Source organism: Marmota flaviventris, chromosome 12 (assembly GCF_047511675.1).
Source record: "Marmota flaviventris isolate mMarFla1 chromosome 12, mMarFla1.hap1, whole genome shotgun sequence".
Lineage (NCBI taxonomy): Eukaryota > Metazoa > Chordata > Mammalia > Rodentia > Sciuridae > Marmota > Marmota flaviventris.
The window spans coordinates 75471572-75493363 of NC_092509.1; the positions used below are offsets into that span (position 1 = coordinate 75471572).

General features: G+C 48.8%; 1 protein-coding gene across 2 annotated transcripts; it reads left to right on the plus strand.

Annotated features, from left to right (window-relative positions):
* Window positions 1–118: 118 nt before the first annotated feature.
* Window positions 119–21060, plus strand: Rab7b (RAB7B, member RAS oncogene family). Of its 2 annotated transcripts, XM_027934735.2 has the most exons (7): window positions 119–524; window positions 6033–6148; window positions 6403–6471; window positions 6995–7121; window positions 7817–8032; window positions 14870–14995; window positions 18978–21060. In XM_027934735.2, exons 3-7 carry the CDS (start codon window positions 6419–6421, stop codon window positions 19053–19055), a joined length of 600 nt encoding a protein of 199 aa, XP_027790536.1. In that variant the 5' UTR covers window positions 119–524; window positions 6033–6148; window positions 6403–6418; the 3' UTR covers window positions 19056–21060. The 2 variants fall into 2 exon arrangements, with proteins under 2 accessions (XP_027790536.1, XP_027790535.1); XM_027934734.2 differs by lacking the exon at window positions 6033–6148 and having other exon boundaries at window positions 120–524.
* Window positions 21061–21792: the final 732 nt, after the last annotated feature.

Below are 21792 nucleotides of genomic sequence, written 5' to 3' on the forward strand. Positions count from 1 at the left end.
GGACAAGGGGCGAGGCCCAGCAGGCTGATAGAAGGACTGAATCTACTACACACGTGTATTGAAAACTTTTAACAAAAGGGCCCCTTTACCGGGTGGCTTCCAGCAGCAGAGGCAGAAGTTCCTAAAACCAACCTCCACAAACAGAGCATGTCATCTTGCAGCCCCTCTGGCCCAAAAGCTCAAGCCTCCCATTCCTTACCCCTCTGGGCCAGAGTCCTATAAACTGTACTCTCCAGGGGCCCCAAGTCCAGTCAGCTCGGAAGCCTGGATTTCCCATTCCACCCCACCCCCTCCACCCACGCAGCTGAGGTCACCCAGCCCAGCCTCTTTTGCAACTTTCCCAAGTCTGTGCGCAGAGGGAGAGGAGGAAAACTCGGAGGGAAGTAGCTGGCTAACAAAGTCTTTCAGGTTCCCAAAGCCGTTTAATTCTCTGGCTCAGCTGAGACCTTTGCTCCAAGAAGAGACCTCCAGACTCAGAGACAGCACCCACCTGCCCTCGGAGGCCAAGTGCTACAGCCTCAGCTGTAAGTGCCCTGGAAACTTGTCTCTATCCTTCTGTCTGTCCAGCAGCCCCCAGAGCTATTTGGGTGTTGAGGGGAGGAGTAGAGGTAGAGGGTACAAGGAGGAGGCCTAGAATCTGGCAGCTGCAGATTTAGATCCAGCCCAAAGACCCCCATCCTGGGGAAATGACTGGGCGTGGTGGCAAGAAAGGACTTCCCCACCCTCCCTGGGAACTGGGGCCCTGCTGGGGGATACGCAAGGGCCGGCATGCCTGGCAGCTGCCACAGCTGGCTGAGTCAGTAGAGGGTGGTGCTGTTGCTCCAAACCTGCAGGGCCTGCAGGGAACTGGAGCCCTCCAAGAGGACTGGGTCCTGTCACACCTAGAGTCCCCTTGCCACCTGGACAGGGTTCCTTCTGGCATGGAGCTGGGTGGGTCAGAGGATCTCATCAGGGAAAGCTGAGTTCCCAGAAATAGGAAATTATCTCTTGTTCTAAATCAGAAACATGCTTCCTGGCAAAGGGCTGCACTGCTAGGTGAGCCGATGAACAGAGACAGATCTGAGTCCAGCTTGCCACCAACCAGTCCTTGACCCAGGAATCCTCTGGGGTATCACAGTGTTTTTTAAACTGCAAGTGCTGTATAATTGCTAGGCATTATGTATTCATAGAAATAGTTTCATGGGGCCTACCGATCAACCCCCCACCACAAAGGTCCTTATCAATATACTCAGACCTACATTATGCTGGTGCATAATAGGGACGCACTACATGTGCTCACTGAGTGGATGGCTGGGTGGCTTGGGGGGTGGATGGAGGACGGGTGAATGGAGGGGTGCTTATGGAAGCCTCTATATGCCCTATATCAGATGGGTACACCATCTACTTGGGGAGATAGGACCAATACATCCAGACAACTTAAAGGACAGAAATGCTGAGCTTCCTGAAACCAGGGCTATGGGTGCACTTCCCAGAGGGAACAGGTCTGGACCTGCTGGGATTTGGGTGTTTAAGGCTGAGTTTCATTCCTGGGAGGCAGCAAAGCCTCGGGCTCCCTAGACAGCCTCTTTTCACAGACAGCAAATTTATACCATAGCAAATGGCAAGACTGGACATCTGGCCTCTGCAAATCCCTTCCCTTCTTCCAGACTTGACTCCATAATTTTTAGGTGGATATTTGCCATTTTCCGAGGTGTGGGATGGGAGGAGTGGTACTAAAGAGCAGGACAAGAAGCTGAGGAAGAGCACATGCTGGGGGCAGGGACTGCCCCAGGTCCCTGGTCTCCCGGTCAACAGAGGACACCTCACCTAACACCTGAGGCAGGAGACTGCGCCTGGGTTCTGGCTGGGACCAGTGGAGGAGGGAGAGAAGGGCAGTGGGAAGGCAAGAATGGAGAAGGTTTAGAGTTCTTGAAGGACTCTTCCTGGACCCCAGGGCTCGGCAATCACTCAGTCTCTCTTGCTTCGCAGGGACATAGCCATGCTGTAGCTTGGGCACGTGGGCAGGGCCTGGCTCAGGCTTGGAAGTGCTGCCAGGCAAGAGGGGAAGAAGGGCTGGTCACATTCGATGGGGAATGAGTCCTCCCTGTGTGGACCTGGGCTGGCTACAGGCAAGTCCCACACTCCATGCCTGCTCCTTGCTGTTACTTAACAGGGAGGATGACTCAGCCTGGCCTCTGGGGCAGTGTCCTGCTCTGGAGCATCTGAGTCAGCCATGTGGGCAGGAAGAAGCTTAAAAGGACAACTATGGCCAACAGCCTAGCCCAATGGCAGAGTAGAGAGGACACGGAAAGGGATCTCAGCCACTGTCTGAAGCCTGTGCTCCCAGGGAGAACCCTGGTGCCTACCCTGAGCCAGTGACAGTCACTCTCTTACAATGAGTCATTCCCCGTCACTCTCCTGTTGCTGCTGCTGATCCTGGACCACAGAACCAGGCTATTTTTAACTAGCAGCCTCAGCAAATGTCAGCCCTCGTGGAAGTGGCGTGGGGGAACCTGCAGCGGTGGTACATTTCGAAGGCACATGGGGGAGGGGCAGGGTGGTGGAGTGGGAGGGGAGCTCATAAGACAAGGCAAGTTACAAGGATGAGTAGAAAAAAAGACGCAAAAAAATAAAATAAAATAAAATCCAAAGGAAAGACCTCAACTCTACGAAGAGCTGGCACGTGGCAAAGGAATCAAGCCTTTTTTGTGTGGCCCCAGGAGACATCCAACCCTAGCGGAAGCTCCATGGGACAGGGCTGGCTCTGTGTTTTCATACATGTGGCTCAAGCACCAGCGGGAGATGGGATTCAATGACCTTTAAGGTCCTTGCTGTGGTGGTCAGGTGCCACCCGGTAGCTTGAAATCAGCCTTGGTGGGCAAATTTATACCGTAGCAAATGGCAAGACTGCACATCTGGCCTCTGCAAATCCCTCTCCTTCTTCCAGTTGTTAAACATTTATCTGGATCTTTCCCAACTTGAGAAGCCTGTTATAAGAATGTGTCACATGCCACCTTCAGAAGAAGCCACAGCCATGAGATGTCTCTGTCTCCTCTTGTTTACCCACGAGGGAACACACTCCCCAAGATTAAGCAACTCAGTCTAGGTCACAGATGTGCGGGGATGGGATGAGAGCTCTGACCCCCATACTCATGATCACTCCATGGTACCAGGCAGCCTTTCTCCTGCCCCAGCCGTCAGAATGACTCATCCTTTTAGGAAGTCACTCTGAATTGACTTTGGGCTGCCATCAGTTCTTTTTAAAAGAGAGGTTACTTTACCTTATAGTTTTAACTACAGAAAAAAAAACCCAAAGGGAAGACCTCATAATAATGTATTATATGTTCAGAAATAATTTAGGCTTGTGGGACAAATTTTAAAACCAGACATACATGAAATATAAAATAAAATGATGGCTCTTAGCATCTAATCTACCTTTCTCCAGCCCTCTTATTAATCATGTGGTGTGTCTTTCCATACATTCCATGTTTACAGGATAAACATATGTGCAATGTTAAACATATAGTCACACATAAGTGTTGTTGTTTTTGTACAATTGCAATCAAACTATACAAAATGTTCAGTTTTTTCCCTACTAAAATAACCATGTGTATCTTTCCACTTTATCACTTCTTTTTAAAACTGCCTGGTATTCCAATTTGAATTTATGTGGAAAGGCTCTCTTTATGGACATTTAGATTATAATTCAGGGGCACCAAGGGCAAGGTGTATACTTCTCATTCTAGTTTTGCAGCTAGGCAGTAGACTCTCCCAGTCAAGGGCAAAGTCTTTAGCAGGGTGCTGTGGGACACACACCTGTAATCCCAGCAACTCAGGAGGCTGAAACTCAGGAGGCTGAATCAGGAGGACCAGGAGTTTGAGGCCAGCCTGGGCAACTTAGTGAGACTCTGTCTAAAGGAAGGGAAGGGGAAGGGGAGGGAAAAGAGGCAGGACAAGGCGTGGTATCTGGAAATAGACGTGGATTCAAATCCTGGCTCCAGATCCAGACTCTGCTCTGTAGGCTTTATGTCTCCAGGCATGAGCTGTTTAAGTTCTATAAACGTCTGCTTCTTCAGTAAAGATGAAAAAGAGATGGTAAAACAGAGATGATAATAATAATGTCAATCTAACAGGCTGGTTTTGTAGCCAATAAAACAGCTAACAATTTCTTGAGCCCTTCATTTGTGCCACTAAAGGTATCATAATAACATATAATGTGTTCAGTGTATTATAATAATGAATTCATTCATTTTACCCTCACACAATATGCATATTGCTTATTTGCATATTCTTAAAGCTCTCAGCTGTCAGTAACCATTAGCCTGTAGTATGAGACATACTCGGGCAACGTGCATGACTCTTACAGTGTCCCCTCGGCCTCAGCATGATGAGCTTGCATCCCAGTGGTAGGTCCTATTCTGCAGTCTCAGTTCCCTTTCTGCCCTCTGTGCTTCTTTGTCATTTTGGCTCCCTCTGTCTCCTCTTGTTCTCCTGGGGCTTTGTGGAGGTCACCAAACCTGAGCTCAGTACTCTGGATTCCTGTGCACACAGATTCCATGGGCTTGAACTCAGAGGATCTGAAGGCAACAGAGTGTTAAAAACTCCTCCTCTGGCCTTTGACCGGAACATGAACCCATCTGTTTACTACCTTGGGGCCTTGGATGAGTGACAAGGCCTCACTTCTTGGAGTGAGGACCTCCTGCATCTGTGGAGCTCCTCAGAGAGCCCTCTGCAAGTGCTCAGCCACTGCCACTTCTTTCACCCCTTCTTCCTTCCTCCCTTTTGTTCTGACTCCCTTTCCTAAGGCATCGCATTGGTGTTCCAAGCTGAGTTGGCATGCTGTCCCCTTCCAAAGTGGCCATGGATGCTTAGAGATCCGCGCCTTTTAGGAGCTTCTGAGTCACTCTCTCCCTTGGCTGGTTTCCCTTGTGGGCAATGACACCATTGCAAAATGCCAGCCAGGGTTCATTCCCTTCCCCTACAGGTCAGAAGGATAGGAAATATTTACTGAATGAATGAATGAATAAGTGTGGCCTACGCACGGCCCATCTTGCTTCCTCTCCAGGCTTCCTCCCTCTCCCTGAAGCAACTCAGCGCTGTCTCCATTCAACCTTTCCAGGGTTTGGCCTACTTCGTCATCCCCTCCCCAGGAAACAGCGCCTCCAACCACATGCCTCATTTCTTCAGGGCCTGGTTCGATTGAGTTTCCACCATACTTTCCCTGTGTCTCTCGGGGACTGTTCACTTTCTCCTGTGTCCCTTGGCCCTGTGCCTTCTAACCTAGCGTCTCCCTGCAGAGGTGTCCTGCGTGCTTCATCTTGTGCTGCCCCCAGGGTCTAGCACGGGACTTTGTTAAATGTTCTCATCACAAGAAAATGGCAGAGCCTGTGTTCGTTAGTTGGAGTTAGCCATTTCATAATGCGTTCATGTTGCTTTTCAAAACAATAAGTTGAGAGGTGGGGGCATAGCTCAGGAGTAGAGCACTCGCCTAGCATTTGCAAGACTCTAGCTCTAATCCTCAGCACTTCAACAGAAAGGAAAAAAAAAAAAAAGGATGTTTTACTAATTCAACTTTAATATCAGTTTATATATTTGGAGTGATGTTATATGTACAGCTTAGCATCTTCTGCTTTCCGTTTAGAATCTAGGACATAAGCATTTTCTATAAGATGCTCAAAACTCCATTTTAATGACAGCTTATTAGTTCATGGTGTGCTGTGATTCAACTACTTCTTTATCATTAAATGTGTAGAACACCATGGAGAACATTCTTGAACTAGGGTCTCTGCTCACATTTCTGGTTATTTCCTTAGAACAGATTCCTAGAAATGGAGGTCTGGGACGTTTTTAAGGCTTTCAATCTTGTTGCCAAGTAGCTTTCCAGTAACATCTACCAACCTCACCCCCCACCAGCTGCAGTAGAGAAGAGTCTTTTGATTCTGCAATTGTAGCCTCACCTCGGGCTTGGGAAGGGATGGTCTTCCATTCAAAGCCTCTGAGCAGTGCTGACAATGGATCCCTTGTCCTGCCCACCCCATCTCCTCTTCCCACAGTGCCCTCCATCGCTGGCTCCAGGCTTGACTGTCTGTGAGGCCTCTGTTCACCCCTGTCCTGCCTTCTTGGCACTCTAAGCTGCCTCTCGGAGCAGGGTTGTCTTCCTCCTTCCAGGGTGAGTGATTTGTCTCTCCTGAGGGTTCACAGCCCCTCCAACCTTGTGGGGAGGCCTCTAAGGAAATGAGGAAAGAAGTGTAAGGGTTCCTAACTCATATGCCTCTTTCAGAGAACAGCCCTGCCTCCGTCCTGGGCCCAGTGCAGAGATCTGCACATTGAAAAGGGGAGAGCAAAGCAGAGACCAGCCTCTGTGTCAGTGGTCTCAGGAGACACTGGCCAGCATGTAGATGACCTCTGACCTCTTTCCTACAGGTTCTGAAGCCACTTCATGAATCCTCGGAAGAAGGTGGACTTGAAGCTCATCATTGTCGGAGCACTTGGGTAAGCCAAGCTGAGCTCGGGGTCTGGGATTCTGGAAGCAGCCTTGCCAGGGCAGTGGGGCCTCCATGATGTGCTCCCACCCATGCCCAGGGTCCCTGGAGGTGGGTGACAGAGAAGTGCACCCACCTCAAGGAAGGAAGCTGAGTTAGGAGAAAAAGCTGGCGGGTTTGGTCCCAGCACTATAGTAACCAGCTTCAAGGATCTGGCAAGACATTCAGCAATTGCCCTCCCACCACCTGCCACACCCAGAAAGGACCTGGCTGTTGCTATGGGGATTTTCAGCTCTCTCCAGATCTCTCTGCTTCCTTTGTTTGGTTTCTACTTCTAGAAACCATTCCCCAGTCTCTTGCTCCTCCAAGTGTGGTCCCTGAACCACAGATGATAGAAATCTAGAATCTCAGGGAGAGATAGCAACATCAGGGGATGGTACATCTCTGAGAATGGCATTGGGCGTGTGTGTGTGTGTGTGTGTGTGTGTGTGTGTTTGTAGGTGTGCGCTCACATGTGTTGGGCTTTTCCTCAGAGTGGGAAAGACCTCCCTCCTTCACCAATATGTCCACAAGACATTTTATGAGGAATACCAGACCACACTGGGGGCCAGCATCCTCTCCAAGATCATCATGCTGGATGACACAACTTTGAAGCTGCAGGTGAGCAATCAATTCTCTCTTTCCCTCTTCAATGTGTATACACCTGAAAATCGCCAACACTCCCTGCACAGCCAGGTGTAGCCAAGTGAGCTCAGAGTTAGAGTGGCCTGGAGCAGAGACAGCTAACTTCAACCCATGGGGCAGATCTGGTCTCTTCACGGGCACACAGCCACATACATTTGTTTACTTACTGTCTTTTCTACCTCAATGACAGTGAGTAATTGCAACAGAGAGAGTGTGGCCTGCAGAGCCTAAAATACGTACTGTCTGGCTCTTTGTAGACAAAGAAAAAAAAAAGATGCTGGTGCCTAATCTAGAAGGAAGAGGACTAATTCAATTCTTAGGAGACCTTATGCCTTTTTTCTAAATTTCCCTGGAAAAATTGGTGGTGGCCTTGGGCCAGTCGCTCCTAAAGTCCATGTTTCTAAGTCCAATGCCTGCCCTGATGACCCACAGGCAAAATGAGAGGTCAGATGTGAAAATTCTCCCAGGAGTTAAATGTTTTTGCAAAGGTGTTGTAGTGTGCGAGGGCGAGAAGCTCAGGTCACCTGTGTGTGAAAGGCCCCTACACACCTGAACGTAAACTGGGGCTTTCCTCTCTGCCCAGAAAAGGAAGGTTTGGCATGAGGTAACCTGACTGTACCTCCCTCCAGCCACTCACCACAGCCCCACGGGGCGCTGCTCTTCCCCTCCAGATCTGGGACACAGGCGGTCAGGAGCGGTTCCGCTCCATGGTGTCCACCTTCTACAAAGGCTCTGATGGCTGTATCCTGGCTTTTGATGTCACCGACCTGGAGTCCTTTGAAGCCCTGGATATCTGGCGGGGTGACGTTCTGGCCAAGATTATCCCTATGGAGCAGTCCTACCCCATGGTGGTGCTGGGGAACAAAATTGACCTGGAAGACAGGAAGGTATTGTACATTCATTCATTCAACAAATTTTATATCAGCACCCAACGTGTCCCACACATGCAGAGCTGAATCAGGCGCAGTCCCTACTTCAAGAATTCCATAGTTTAGTAGTGAATACAGCCCCTTTAAAAAACAGTTATTGGTGGTGAATGCAATTATAGAAATACACCTTGGAGAAATGGAGAGGCCAAAGAAGGGGCATCTGTCCAAGTCCAGAATAGAGGACAGGCTTCTTAGAAGATGTGGGTTCCAGGATGAAGACACAGCATGGTGTGAACTGAGAACTGCAGGTGATCCTGTCTAGACACAGGGAATCAAGGGCTGAAGGCCTCAGATGTAATGGGAGTCTCAGTGGAAATAGAATTAACCTGTAGAACAGCATTTCTGCCATGGTCAAGTAGGGGGTCTGCAGTTACAAATTCTTGGATCTGAAAGTTTTCGGGAAAAGAAACCACTTTTTAATCATCATAGGAACATTCAGCATCATGATTAACCACTTGACAGCTGGACTGCTTCATGATCACAGTGGCCCTGAGAGTAGGTATTGACCATCATGGGGCCATTGAGTGGAGAGCTCTTTTAATCCTTGCCTGCTCATGAAAAAAGAATAAAAGTAGCCTTAATTTGTTAAAGATGCTCTGCACCAATCCAAGTCCCAATGACACCCGAAAGACCTGTTTGAGCTGGGCTCAGTGGTGCACACTTGTAATCCTAGCAACTCGGGAGGCTGAGACAGGAGGATCGTGAGTTCAAAGCCAGCCTCAGCAACTTAGCGAGTCCCTAAGCAACTTAGTAAGACTCTGTCTCTAAATAAAATATAAAAAGGGCTGGGGATGTGGCTCAGTGGTTAAGTGCCCCTGAATTCCATCCCCAATACCCCCACCCTCCCCCCTCCAAAAAAAAAGCTGCTGGAAATAAGTTTTCTTGGTGTTTCAAATAGAGAAAGGTAGTGAGGAAGTGAATCATCGTGTTGGAACCGTTTTCACAATGGCTCAGAGAGAAAAGTGATAGGAGGTCAGAGGCATCACTTGGCACGATGAAGTATGTTGATGGATGGAAGGAGGCAGGAGAAGGTGCTTCTTCCAACGGAGCCGCCACACGTACGGGGGAATCTCTGGTGCCAGAGGCAGGCATGTTGGGTTTGGACGTGGAGAACAGCCCCAGGCAGCTGGGGAGGACAAGCAGGCTGTGGAAGACATAAGAATGAAAGCTCTAAAGGGAAGTCCATATTGGGTTGGGAACACTAGCGAGAAGGCGTCAGCTCTGTGTCACTTCACGTTGGAAACCCAGTGTCAGTTCACTCATCACAAATATCCAGTCTCTGACTAACAAAGCCCTAAGTTCATGCAGAGGCAAGATGCTCCCTTTCTTTGTCCACACTGGGACAGCTGCAGGGGAGAGTCTCATTGCCAACCTTATGCCTCAACACCCCACCCCCTTAGCTGAGATCACAGGTGTCGGGCCCTGTGTGGTCGGGAGAGCAGGGCAGGTCTTATCTGACGGGTACTGTCACCAGAGGGTTCTGTGTTCTCTTTGGGCCTCGTGATGGTGGCAAGCTTTCTTCTGTGGGTCACTCCTTTGGGTCCTTGAGAAGCCTTCTCCAGGAATACTTCACTGTCCCTTCTCAACTCCTGACTTTCAGCCATCTCCCAAGCCACTGGAGTCACCTCCTCCCTCAAACAGTCCTCTTGGTAGCTCCAACCGGGCTGTCCCTTTGTAGAGCCACACCTCAAGGCACAGGGTGACTCCGGCTCCATTGCGGGGACTTTGTTTTCCCTCCACCCCAGTCATCTTCTATCTCAGATCCAGTCCACTGTGTCCACCAAACTCCAGGGTCTGTGTTGGTGACGGTCTACAAAGCCATCTTTTGACTCCAGGTGGAGCCTTATCTGTTCCCCCTTTTGTGGGAGGCAGGGGTAGTTGCACACACAACACAACTTTCTCCAAAAGAAACCTTTCTAATCCTCCTCTTCAATGTCCGTTCCATGAGCCTTCGTGTCAACGAAGAGACCCTTGGTTATGAGCTTTTGGAAATGTGTGTGTTCCCCGGGGTGGTCTGCCTCCCAACTCACTTCATGTCTGATGTCTATCAAGCGGTCATGCCACCCCACAAACATCCATTTTAACATTTTGTTTCATATGTTTGTGAGTCTTAAGGTTCAAGGTCCAGGGAGTTCAAGGCTAAGAATCTGACTTTTTCTCAGTGAAGTAAGAGGTGCCACCTTTTGATGAGAGGAAGGAAACCAAGTAAGAGCCTTAGGAAATCATAGAGCTTGAACAGTTGTCCCTAAAAGAAATGAGAGGAGGAGCCCATCAAGGACAAGGACAAGAACAGATGTGAGTGCTGGCCAAGCAGGAGACCGTGAACTTGAAGTGGAATCACTGGTGTGTTCTTTCTCAACAGCCCTGCCTGGGGTAAATGCCAGGAAGAAGGGACCTGAGACTGAGGCTTCTCCAAGCAAGAGCAGTCAAAGGGTAGAGTTGACAGGGCTCTGAGGAGCCACGAGGGAAAGGAGAGGGACAAGGGGAGGGTTGAGGGCTGGGGGCCAGAGGCTGGAGACCAGGACAGTGGAGAGGGCACACAGGAGTTGAAAGGAGACTATGGTCATGGAAGAATGAGAGGCCAAAAAGCTTTGATATTTACAGAGGCCTAGGGTCTGGTTCTGGGAAGAAGAGGCTGAAGTGGAGAGATTGCTGGGGAGAAGGAATCCAAGGTAACCGTGCACTAGGGGTAGAACAAGCTGCAGCAGATCTCACGAGTTCAGTGAACGAGGGGTACCTGGCAGGAGAGGAAGCCAGGTGCAGATCACAGGGGAGAGGGTTGAGCTTGCAGAAAGAGGAAGAAGAAAGGATTGAAAGAAGCCACGAGGCACCAGGCAAGCCAGTCCCCTCTTCAGCATCCATGGTCAAGAGCGCTATGGGTCTAGCCTCATTGGAGACAGCAAGAGGGGGAGCAGCAGCCCCCCCAAAACCCAGGCCAGCCAAGACAGGGAGGCGAAGTGAGGGTGCTGGAGTCCAGAGTCCACCAGCTGGGCCAGGGGAAGGGTCTGGACGGAGGTGTGTAGCAGACACTGGAGGAGAGGAAGTGCTCATTGATAATGAAATGACAATAGGGAAGTGGAGAGGAGGAAGTGGGTGGGGGAGAGCAGAGGGACTTTAACCCAGAGACCTAGGAAGGGAGGCTGGGAGCCCTGCCAGGGGCCTGCCAGTCCCTGGCCGGGTGTGAGGAAGTAGAGAGGACCAGCTGAGAGGGAGATACCTGGGAGGCACATGGTGGCTTAGAGCTTGGCTAGCCACACTCCATGCCCATCCCCGGCCCCTACCAGCTTCTTCCTCTGTGGAGTAGAGGCCAGAACATGAATTCCCTGAGGCTATTTGAGAATTGAAAAAAGTTCTGTGATTATTATCCTCCTTATTATCTCTAAGGGGCAAGTTGGAAAACACAGTATCTTTTCCTACTTAATAAAAAGAAAATAACATTTAAAAATACGTTGCTAGCTTTGAGAAGATGAGAAAGTTCTAGAGCTAAGTGGTGGGAACAGTTGCCTGGCAACAGAAATGCCCTCGAATTATATGCTTAAAAATGGCTAAAATGTTAAATTACATATTATGTATATTTAACCACAATAAAAACATGCATATATATATATATATATATATATATATATATATATATATATATGTTTTGCTTTACATGTAGCCAGAATGATCCTAAAGAAATTACTGACTTAACTTTTTAAAATTCCAACTACTTCTACAAAAAGCAATATTAAAAATATTTATATATATTAATTTATTAGAATAGCTCTGCAAATATATATATACGCTGCAAGGAATTTATTAACAGGGATGTGAGTCCTTTGCTCTGCACTCAGGGAGGGAATCTCTGACTTACCATCAATCCATATAATCAAGATCATGTTTTCTAAAAATAGTCTTTTTTACTCTTAGTAGTAGTTTGATGGTTTACTAATTAATTTTAGACCTGCTAATTTTAGCATTTATGCTCTCCATCATTTTTAAGTGCATAAGAGTTGGAAAAGCATCATAAATACATGATGCAGACTGGACTAATTTTTTCCAACATTTGTCCTCCAATGAATGAGCAAAAACCTAACAGAGAAAGAAAATTGTTAAGCATCTGTTGTCCACTACAATGAAAATTAATGGAAGTGGCTCTTCTAAAATTCTCCTGTGTCTCATGTCCCCAAGTACCATACTTGGAATTTATTTTCAAAGTTATAAATAATGTTATAAATAATATATACTTCATAAATAAAAGATAAGACAATCTTTAAAAATATGAAACTGAGGCTGAAATTGGCAGAGAAAACCGAAAAGCCCTGTCTGTGTGGCTTCCTTCCCAGGCCAGCTCTCTGAGGGCGGGGAGTCCTGGAGAGAGATTAAAAAAAATTACTTTGCAACATAATCTCCAGTGATACATTGAAGTTTGTATTCAATCGCTCCTCAAAAACAGAGAAAGAGCAGGGGAAAATGAGATAACATGTCTGTCCTGGCTGGGCTACCACTGCCAGCATGCCTTCCCTGCTGTGTCACTGGGAGACCTTGGGCACCCATCTTGAGCTTTTGCTTTTAATGCCATGAAAGATAAAGAATCCCACTGCCTCCTGGAGAAACAGTCACCTTACTTTCATTTCATTTCAACTTCACAATAGCTCCTGATTTCCCACCCTGTGCCCAGTTAAATGCTCAACTCCTGGGGGGGAGGGGGGCTGGGCAGGGGGCAGGACTGAAAGAAGGAAGGAACTGTAAGAAGTTGAAGTCCAGACTTTGCCTTCAAATGCTTTATAAGTTACAAAGTCCTTTGAGAACCTAAAATGTAATCAAAGTTCAGTGTATTGATTTTTTTCTCTTTTGTGGTGGGAGTTGGGATATATTGGGGATTGAACTCAGAGGCATTCAACCACTGAGCCACATCCCCAGCCCTATTTTGTATTTTATTTAGAGACAGGGTCTCCCTGAGTTGCTTACTGCCTCACTTTTGCTGAGGCTGGCTTTGAACTCACAATCCTCCTGTCTCAGCCTCCCTAGTTGCTAAGATTACAGGTGTGCACCATGGTACTCAGCTAGTGTGCTGATTTCTAATGACCATTTATTCTCATGCATGTCACTGATGAGGATGATTCTAACCAGCAGCTCAGTCAGCCTTGATTCTTCCTCCAGATAGTTGAGGGTTTTCCCTGAGCTGTGAGGGATCTTGGTCACCACTTGGTTTCTTGATCTGGGGCATCTATGCCCCAGAGGACAGAACATTCCTCCTCCCAAAGGCTCGGAGATCAGAGGCCATGACTACGGCCTGGAGATTCCCCCTGCTCTGCTCAAGTTAACAGTACGTGGGGGACTGACAGGCAGCACCCAAAGAACAGACTGCTTCACCGGTCTCAGTCGTCACCCTTCAGTCTCGGGTCACAAGCCTCACAGTGCCAAGGCCATGCGGGGGACAACGGAAGCATTGTAAAAGAAAAACATGAGCCACTAGACCTACTGCCACTCCTGGGTCTAGGGGAGCAAGGACCAAGAGACAGTGGACATCATGGCGTTCCCAGAATCTGCAGGACTGAAGGAGGCAATTGGATCTCTTCCTGCCTGCACTGCGTTCAAGAGAACGGTCCTTTCTCCCCAAGAAAGAGATCTTGGATCCCTTAAATGAATTGAAGTAACAGTTATATATCACTAGGCACAGTGAGCACTCCAAAATGTATTCATCTCCCCCCCCCAAATAACCAATGAATCACCAAACTCAGTGGTACCGGTTGTCTTTGGAAGTAATCCAAAGTGCCGCCAGAACATTTTCCCCTCCAACACCCCCAGACTCTAATCAGCCATTGCATTTGGGAGATGTCTTTCCTATGTCCCAGGCCAAGCACTAAAAGGGTCCTGACCCTGAGCTCAAGGAATCCACAGTCCAGTGGGAGCAACAGAAAAGGAGAAGCAGGATTCACAGGCAGTGTCCTGCAGAAGCCAGCTCAGGTGCCAGGAGAATGCTTTGCTGGGATTGCATCCAAGCTGTGCCTTCTCAGCTGTGTGATGTGGGGCATGTCTCTGGGCCTCTCTGAGCCTCATTGTACTTGTCTATAAAGTAGAGTAATAATAACCATTCCATAGTGAGAGTGAGTGCATCAGCTGAGTTAAAATATGATAAAGTACTTAACACGGTGCCTGGCCCAGAGCTTTTTAAGTGTTCCCAAACTCTACCCTGGAGAAAAAGGGCCAGGAGGGAGCCGAGTTCCTGCCCAGCAACAGGTCTCCTGAGTAGCAGTCTGTTCAGCTGCAGGGGGGTTGGGGAGAGGAAGTCCTCCCTCCCTGCCCTTCCTGGCTTGTGTCTGTTATGGCCATCTCCCCTCGTAGGACTAAACAAGGAGTCAATGACAGGAAGAAGCTCCTGGTTTAGATGTTAGGAAGCAGCATATGAATGGACTCCAATTCTTCCAGGCCTGTGTTCAAATCCTGCTCAGATACATAGATTCTGAGCAAAGCTTTTCATTCCTAAGGTCTATTTTCTCATCTGTAAAATGGAACTAATAAGAACTATCTCAACTAGATCTCTGTTGAGATGTGTAGGTATAGGCATGTGGAAGGTTCTTGACAAATAAGAGTGATGGTGGTAATATGGTATGACAAGGCTGGGGACGTAACCATGGTGGGAATAGGCGTCATGTGATGAAGATGGGGAAATGACTCTCTCAGTCCGTTTTCTGTTGCTATAGCAGAATGCCTGAGACTAAGTAATTTATGAAGAAGAGAGGTTTATATTAGCTCATGGCAGTGGCAGTGGCAATGATACAGGAATGGTGACCATTTTTCTTCCTTGCCTAGGTGCCCCAGGAGGTAGTCCAAGGCTGGTGTGAAGAGAAGGACATTCCCTACTTTGAAGTCAGTGCCAAAAATGACATCAATGTGGTGCAAGCCTTCGAGGTGCTGGCTAGCCGGGCTCTGTCGCGGGTGAGTGAGGGGCATGATGGTGGCACTGGCTAGGACTGCCCCTAGGCTCAGCAATCCCAGGGGCTTCCAGGAGAAAAGAGTATATTGGTCCAGGTGGGGATGTGCGTGTGACAGCGTGCTCATCATCTTGGTGAATTATCCACTAAGTGGCCTCAACAGTTCAGGGACCACAAATTTTAGAGGCATAAAATGCAACAGAATATGCCATCAGCGGCCCCAGAGTCTGGTTATCTAGATTCTTTGCAGTGAATATGAAAATTCCAGTCCTGTGCCTTACCCCTGAAGATTCTAATTTTAGAAAGCGTTTGAGAAGTGTTTATCCAGACCAATCCTCATGGGGGGGACAGGAGCTCCATGGAGACAGGCATTTATCCAAGCAGAATACCCAGCCTGCAGAGCTGCTGACATCCTCCAATCCAAAGATGACCAGACCCAGACCCCGCGGTGCGATGGCTGCACAAGCATGCATTGAGTGTGGGATACATGCTAGGCACCACAGAAGCAATTGCAGTTCAGCCCTGGCTCAGTGGGAAGGGCACACCACAACCCCCTCTTGAGACAGGGAGCCAGAGAGAGGAGGGGAGATCTTGAAAGGCTGCCTAGAAGCGGGAGCAGGATTTTAATGCTGCTTTGATGTGGGGGCTTATCTTTTTTGGATGAGCCTGACACCTTTAATCAGTTGGACCTCTTAAAAGAAGGGAGAGGATAATCCCAGCAATGAGAGGAATGGAGGAAATGAGCAAATGCGGGTGGGGGATTGGAGGCTTTCCCTGAGTGGAAGCATCTGCCATCATCCTGTCGTTGTGGGGTGACCCCACGGGCTTGCCTGGCCCGGAGCTACCTACTGTCCAGGAGTGAAGCGCTCTGGCCGCTGGGGGCTGTGCACCGTGGAGAGGGGCCGCAGCGACCTCTAGCGGCTGCCCAGGGAGAAGGCGCGAGCTTGCCACCCTCACAGCGCTGCGCGGATCTGGGGTTTTGCCCCACCCCCCCCACTCCCCCAGGGCTTGGCTTGTGCTCCCATTCCCAACCTTGCTCTCTCTGGTTAGAGGGAAGCAGCGGGTGTCCACCTCGTCGTGCACGGTCAAAACGTGTGACTTTAGTACACAGTCGGGACAGCTGGCTCCTACCATGCAGGTGTACCTGTCCCCCACCATTCCCAGGAACACTAACTCTTCCCTTCTACCATGACCTGGGATAAATACCCCACAATGGCTCCAGTTATTACCAAACGCTAAGTCACAAGGAAGCTTCCATCAGCACACGGCCAGGGTCCCTGTGTGGTTAGCATCTGTCCTTTTAGAGGAGAGAGTGTCCTTTATTCTTGAAATGATGTCTTTCCTATTGAATTAGGGTTCAATTATGTCCTTCCTACTGTGCCACGGGTTATGACGTGGTGCCATTAGTAGATGGGAGCTTGTCTGCTTGTTCCTTTTAACATCCTTCCTTGGCAAAAGAATAAGTCAGCAATTCCATGTTAGTCCCCCACAATTATGCAGGAAATTGACTGAGCAGAAGTCTGGGAGTGACAAGCGTGGTGACTGCGTCAGACTGACCTAGATTTGAGTCCTTCCTGAGGGCCTGTGGGTGGACCCCCCAGAGCAGGACATATGACTTGTCTGACCCTCAGTTTCTTCATGTATAAAATAAAATTAATTTTATTCCATAACCATTTCTTGGGCTGTCAGGCCAGGGCTGAAGATAAAAACCTCAGTGCACTACTCGGGGTCAGGAGAGCAAGACATTCACAAAGTGAATGGAGCCCCCGCTGCAGGAGATCGTGATTAAGGACAGGTTGATTCAAGTAGCTGGTGGCCAGGGTGAAGGAGGATGCCTGCTTGGGGAGGTGGCAAGTGAGCAGGGTTATGACAGGTGACTCACAGTTTGCCAGTGGACATGATAAGCCACTGGGGGTGTGAGCAGGAGGAGAAGAATGGCAGAGAGAGAGGGCAGGTCCCCGGCCCAGGCATGAACATGGGGCCGAGTGAGGCGCCAACTGAGTGGAGTTTGCAAGGGAGGGAATTGTGTCATTGAGGGATGCAGGTGTAGGGACACATGCTGAGTGACGAAGGTTGACAGTACCAGATCACAGAGGCCTCGTGAGCCCCACCAGGAGCACAGACTTCATGCCAAAGATCCATGATTTCTGGTCAGTGCTGCTAACTGTTCAGGGCCCTTAGGGGCCACCCAGTTCCTCGAAGCCCAACAGGGCACATCTTTCTGCAGTGTCTGTGCTACTCAGAAATTTGCAAGAGAAACATTTTCACATTCAGACAGACATACCAGGGCATAGAAAGTAATTTTGCATGGGCATTTAGGGTGAAATAGAAGTTTGCAACATATATTGAGGTCAGAGGGCTTTTTTTTTTCAGGAGTGGATACTGGGGATTGAATCCAGAGGTACTTAACCACTGAGACCTATCCCCAGTCCTTTTCATTTTTTATAGGACAGAGTCTCACTAAGTTGCTTAGGGCCTCACTAAGTTGCTGAGCCTGGCCTCAAACTTGTGATCCTCCTGCCTGAGCCTCCAGAGCTGTGGGAATTACAGGTGTGAGTCACTGTATCACTGTTCCTGGCAAAGAGTTTTCCAGGTCAGGTCCTACAAGGTCTTTGCCCTTCCTCCCAGGGAGATTGTGGGCTCCTTCACACCAGCTGGGGGAAGGTTTGGGAAGGAGAGGTGCTGATTCGATAAGGGGGGTGGGAAGAACCAGGCTCTGATGTAGGACATCAGGCTTGAAATCCCAGCTCTAGACCTGCTCACGGAGTGTCCTTGAGCAAGTCATGCAGTAGCTCTAAGCCACCACTCCCTGACCTTTACAGTGTTAATATATCTTTCTCATGGTGGTTGTGAGGGTTAAATAAAATAACAGCTATTTTAAAATAGGAGCTATGCCTGAGGGTTTTCAGCAGAGGAGCTTCATGCTGCAGAGAAGGTGAGCCCTGGAGGTGACAAAGAGGCCACTGCAATAGTCCAGGCAGGAGAGGACAGAGATGGTAAGAAGGGAGTGGACTGAAGAGACTTTTAAGGTAGAACCGTCAGGAGCTAATGATGGTCTATCTTAGGGTTAGGGTTAGGGTTAGGGTTTAGGGTTAGGGTTAGGGTTTAGGGTTAGGGTTAGGGTTAGGGTTTAGGGTTAGGGTTAGGGTTAGGTTAGGGTTTAGGGTTAGGGTTTAGGGTTAGGATTAGGGTTAGGGTTAGGGTTTAGGGTTAGGGTTAGGGTTAGAGTTAGGGTTAGGGTTAGGATTAGGATCAGGGTTAGAAATGTAAATGGAGGCATCCTGGACTAGCGATGCCATTAGTCTAGACAGGAAGCAGAGGAGAAAGCAAGGCTCCAGGAGAGCACAAGATAAGGAGGTATCTTTGAGAACATTGCCTTGGAGGGTCCTTGAGACACAAGGTGGAGACATCTAAGTTTTGTGGGGAGTTCTAGACTAGAAAGAGCAATGTGCAAGCCATCTATAGAGGGCACGAAGTAGGTGCTCAGTTAACATTTTTGCCAAGGACAAAAGTAGGTAGGCAACTTTATTATTCCCACTTGGCCATATTCCAGGATCTGGGTATTTGTTATTCCAAAATATGATGAAGAGTCCTTTCATAATTAACGAAGACATACCTATCTGCTTGCTGGATTTGAGATGATGGTTTGCTCTTAGAAGGTCAGCAAGAGTGTCCACCTGGGGCTCTCAGGCCCAGTGCCAAGGGCAGGAGATGAAGTGTGCAGGCCCAGTTCTGTTTGTGGAAAGGAGCAGTCACCATGTCACCATAGCCAGAAGGGGAAAGGACTGGCTAACTGCTGCTCCATGAAACCACGGCATCTTTATGAGGTGCTTGGGAAGGCAGTGGCTTCCCCTCTGGGCCTCAATTTCCCCACAGTAACATGGAGAGGAAAGAACATGCCCTTCCTCTGTGAGCCACATGACGCAGGGCAGTGGTGGTCTTTGCCTCTCAGGCCAAAAATGCTAACTCCTCTCTTCCTTCCCCAGTACCGAGAAATCCTAGAGAATCACCTCACAGACTCCATCAAACTCGTGCCAGGCCAGGCAAAGAGCAGATGCTGCTGACATCCAGGCCCCCGCTGTGGACACCCAGGGGACAGAGCCTGCCTTGGGCCCACTCATCCCGGCTGGATCCCCCCCATGGTCCCGCTGCCAACCCACGCTCAGCCCAGGAGGCAAAGGCTCGGCTCTCAGAGCCCTCGACCATGCTGGCTCCAGAATCCTAGCAGCCATTGCCTGGGGCAGACTGTAGTGAGGACAGGGTTGCACCCTCAGGGCCCCGGATGAAGCCCAGAATGTCACAAGCAACTCCTGGCCCTGGAGGAGTCACAGTTTCCTCAATGGCTCCAGCTTTCTTTCTGCCTGCTCTTTCCACAATCCTGCTCCAGAACGCATCTCTGCAGATAGGCCACTGTTCCTAGCATCCTGTGGACTGGTCTCCTTGCTCCTTCCTGCCTCACACCCCCAAAACCACAAGACCATGATGCAGCTCGGCCTCCCTCAGTAACCAGGCCAAGGAGAGAGGGTGTGGAGCCCACATGCAGGGCCTGCCTCCATTCCCAGAAGATGCTCAGCAGCCCTGAGGCTCCCCTTGGAGTAGAGGACTGAGGGAGCACAGGAAAGCTGCCAGGGACTCTCTTCATTCCCCTCTGCTGGGTGCTCAGGACAACTCACAGAAATCTCTCCAGCCTCAGTTTATTCATCTGTCCAATGGGGGTGATAGGCAGGTGCCTGCCCATGTCAAGGTGTGATGTTTAAGGACCAGAAGCTGCACCTACATCTCAGTGGCTATTGTTGATATGCGTTTACTACTCCTTCAAAAAATATTGTTTAGCATCTACTATGTTAGTTGCCCTGAGGTCTGGACAAGAGCTCTGATCCCCCAGAGCTGACAGCTGGTGGGGGGGAGAGACAATGATAAGAACTTATACAGGTGTTCCCAAAGAGCAGGTAAGTGCCAAGAACACAGTGAAACAAGGCAACAGAACAGACACAGGGCTGTGATGATGTGCGATTCTAGACAAAGTGGTTCAGGAGGACTTCCCTGAGGAGGTGACATTTGGCCTGGGAGCTAGAGAAAGAGATACAGCTGCCACTAAAGAAGTGTGTTCCATGGGAGCGAACAGCAAGGGAGAGACCCTGAGGCAAGGACCAGATTGCTGTATTCAAGGAACAGTGAAAGGACATTAATTTACCTGAAGATTCGAAGCTGCTGTCCCAAAGGCCAACCTGACCACTGGCAGAGGGTGCCTTGCTGCTCTGCTGACTGGCCACCAGAGGGCAGCAGTACTCCTCCGTTTCCAAGCTCAGCAGAAGGTGGCTGTTCCTGGGACACTTGAGGAGCTGGTGTTCTGGCCAAGTTCAATGTTCAAAGTTTGCTCCCACGTTCTAGGCATTATCACCCAGATTCGTGGGGCAAAAGAACTCAAACTTCTTAAACACAGTAAGAAATGGGCAAAAACTGCAGTATACTTGATTCAGGCAGGAAATCAGAATCAGAGGCCAATACTCCAATGAGATGCCTGGGGAGCTCCCGGATCCTCTGTCCCTGCAGAAGCTTATCTGTGGCTTCAGACAGCACAGATAAGACAGCCCAGCCTGAAAGAAGTGAACAAGATGACCTCTCAGGATCTCCGATGGCCAAGTTCATGTCCACCACAGACGTCTCCTTGTCTCTATAGAAGTCTCCTGAGTTCCAAGCAAAGCTGCAGATATTAGCTCATGACTGCAGGTGTCATCTGCCTCTAGAGATTTACCTAGAGGGAGGGGAGTTGGGGTGATCAGCAAGGGTTTGGGGAGCCCCTCCCCTCCACCTAACTCTGAAATATGACCTGGCTCAATACTTGGGTCCAACACAGGAGAAAAGCAGCACACCTCTATCTGTCCTCCAGAAGTCCCAGAAAGGGACAACATGCCCTCATGGGGTGACATTTTGCACACACTGGCTCTCCTGGGAGTCAGTCACACTGTGGATTTGATGTGTCACGTGTGGGTAGCATCAGCTGTGTACCACAGTGGACATACAGACCATTTGTACACAACAACTAATAAATGTTTTCCGTGTTTTTAATCCTGTGTGGGACAGTAGTCGCCCTTTGTCTACGGTTTCACTTTATGCAGTTTCAGTTACCCACAGTTAATGGTGGACCAAAAATATTAAATAGAAAATTCCAGAAAGAAACTATTTATAACTTTTAAGTCCTGTGCCATTCCGTGTAGTGTGACGAAATCTTATGCCATCCTGCCCAGATGTGAACCATCCCTTTGTCCAGTGTTTCCACACTGTATACACTACCCACCCGTTCATCACTTGGTAGTCATGTTTATTATCAGATTGACTATCATAGTACCAAGTGCTAGTGTTCATGGAACCCTTATGTGCTTCTAACACCAATGTCATCATGCCCATGTCACTAAACTCACTTCATCTCATCTCACTGTATCATCTCACATCAGGACGAGATGAGGGTGAGGACAGCATAACAAGATATTTTGAAATATACATTCACACAACTTTTATTATAATATATCATTATAATTGTTTTATTTTAGTATCAGTTGTTGTAAATCTCCTACTGTGCCTAACTTATAAACTAAACTTTTCATAGGTATGAATGTAGAGGAAACACATATAATGAGAGAGAGTGTGACACTATCCATGGTTTCAGGCACCTACTGGAGGTCTTGGAATTTCTCCCTCTGCACATAAGGAAAGATGATTGTATTTACTTTTTAAATTTAAAAAAACCACATCTACACCCGGCACAGTGGTGCATACCTGTAATCCCTGTGACTTAGGAGG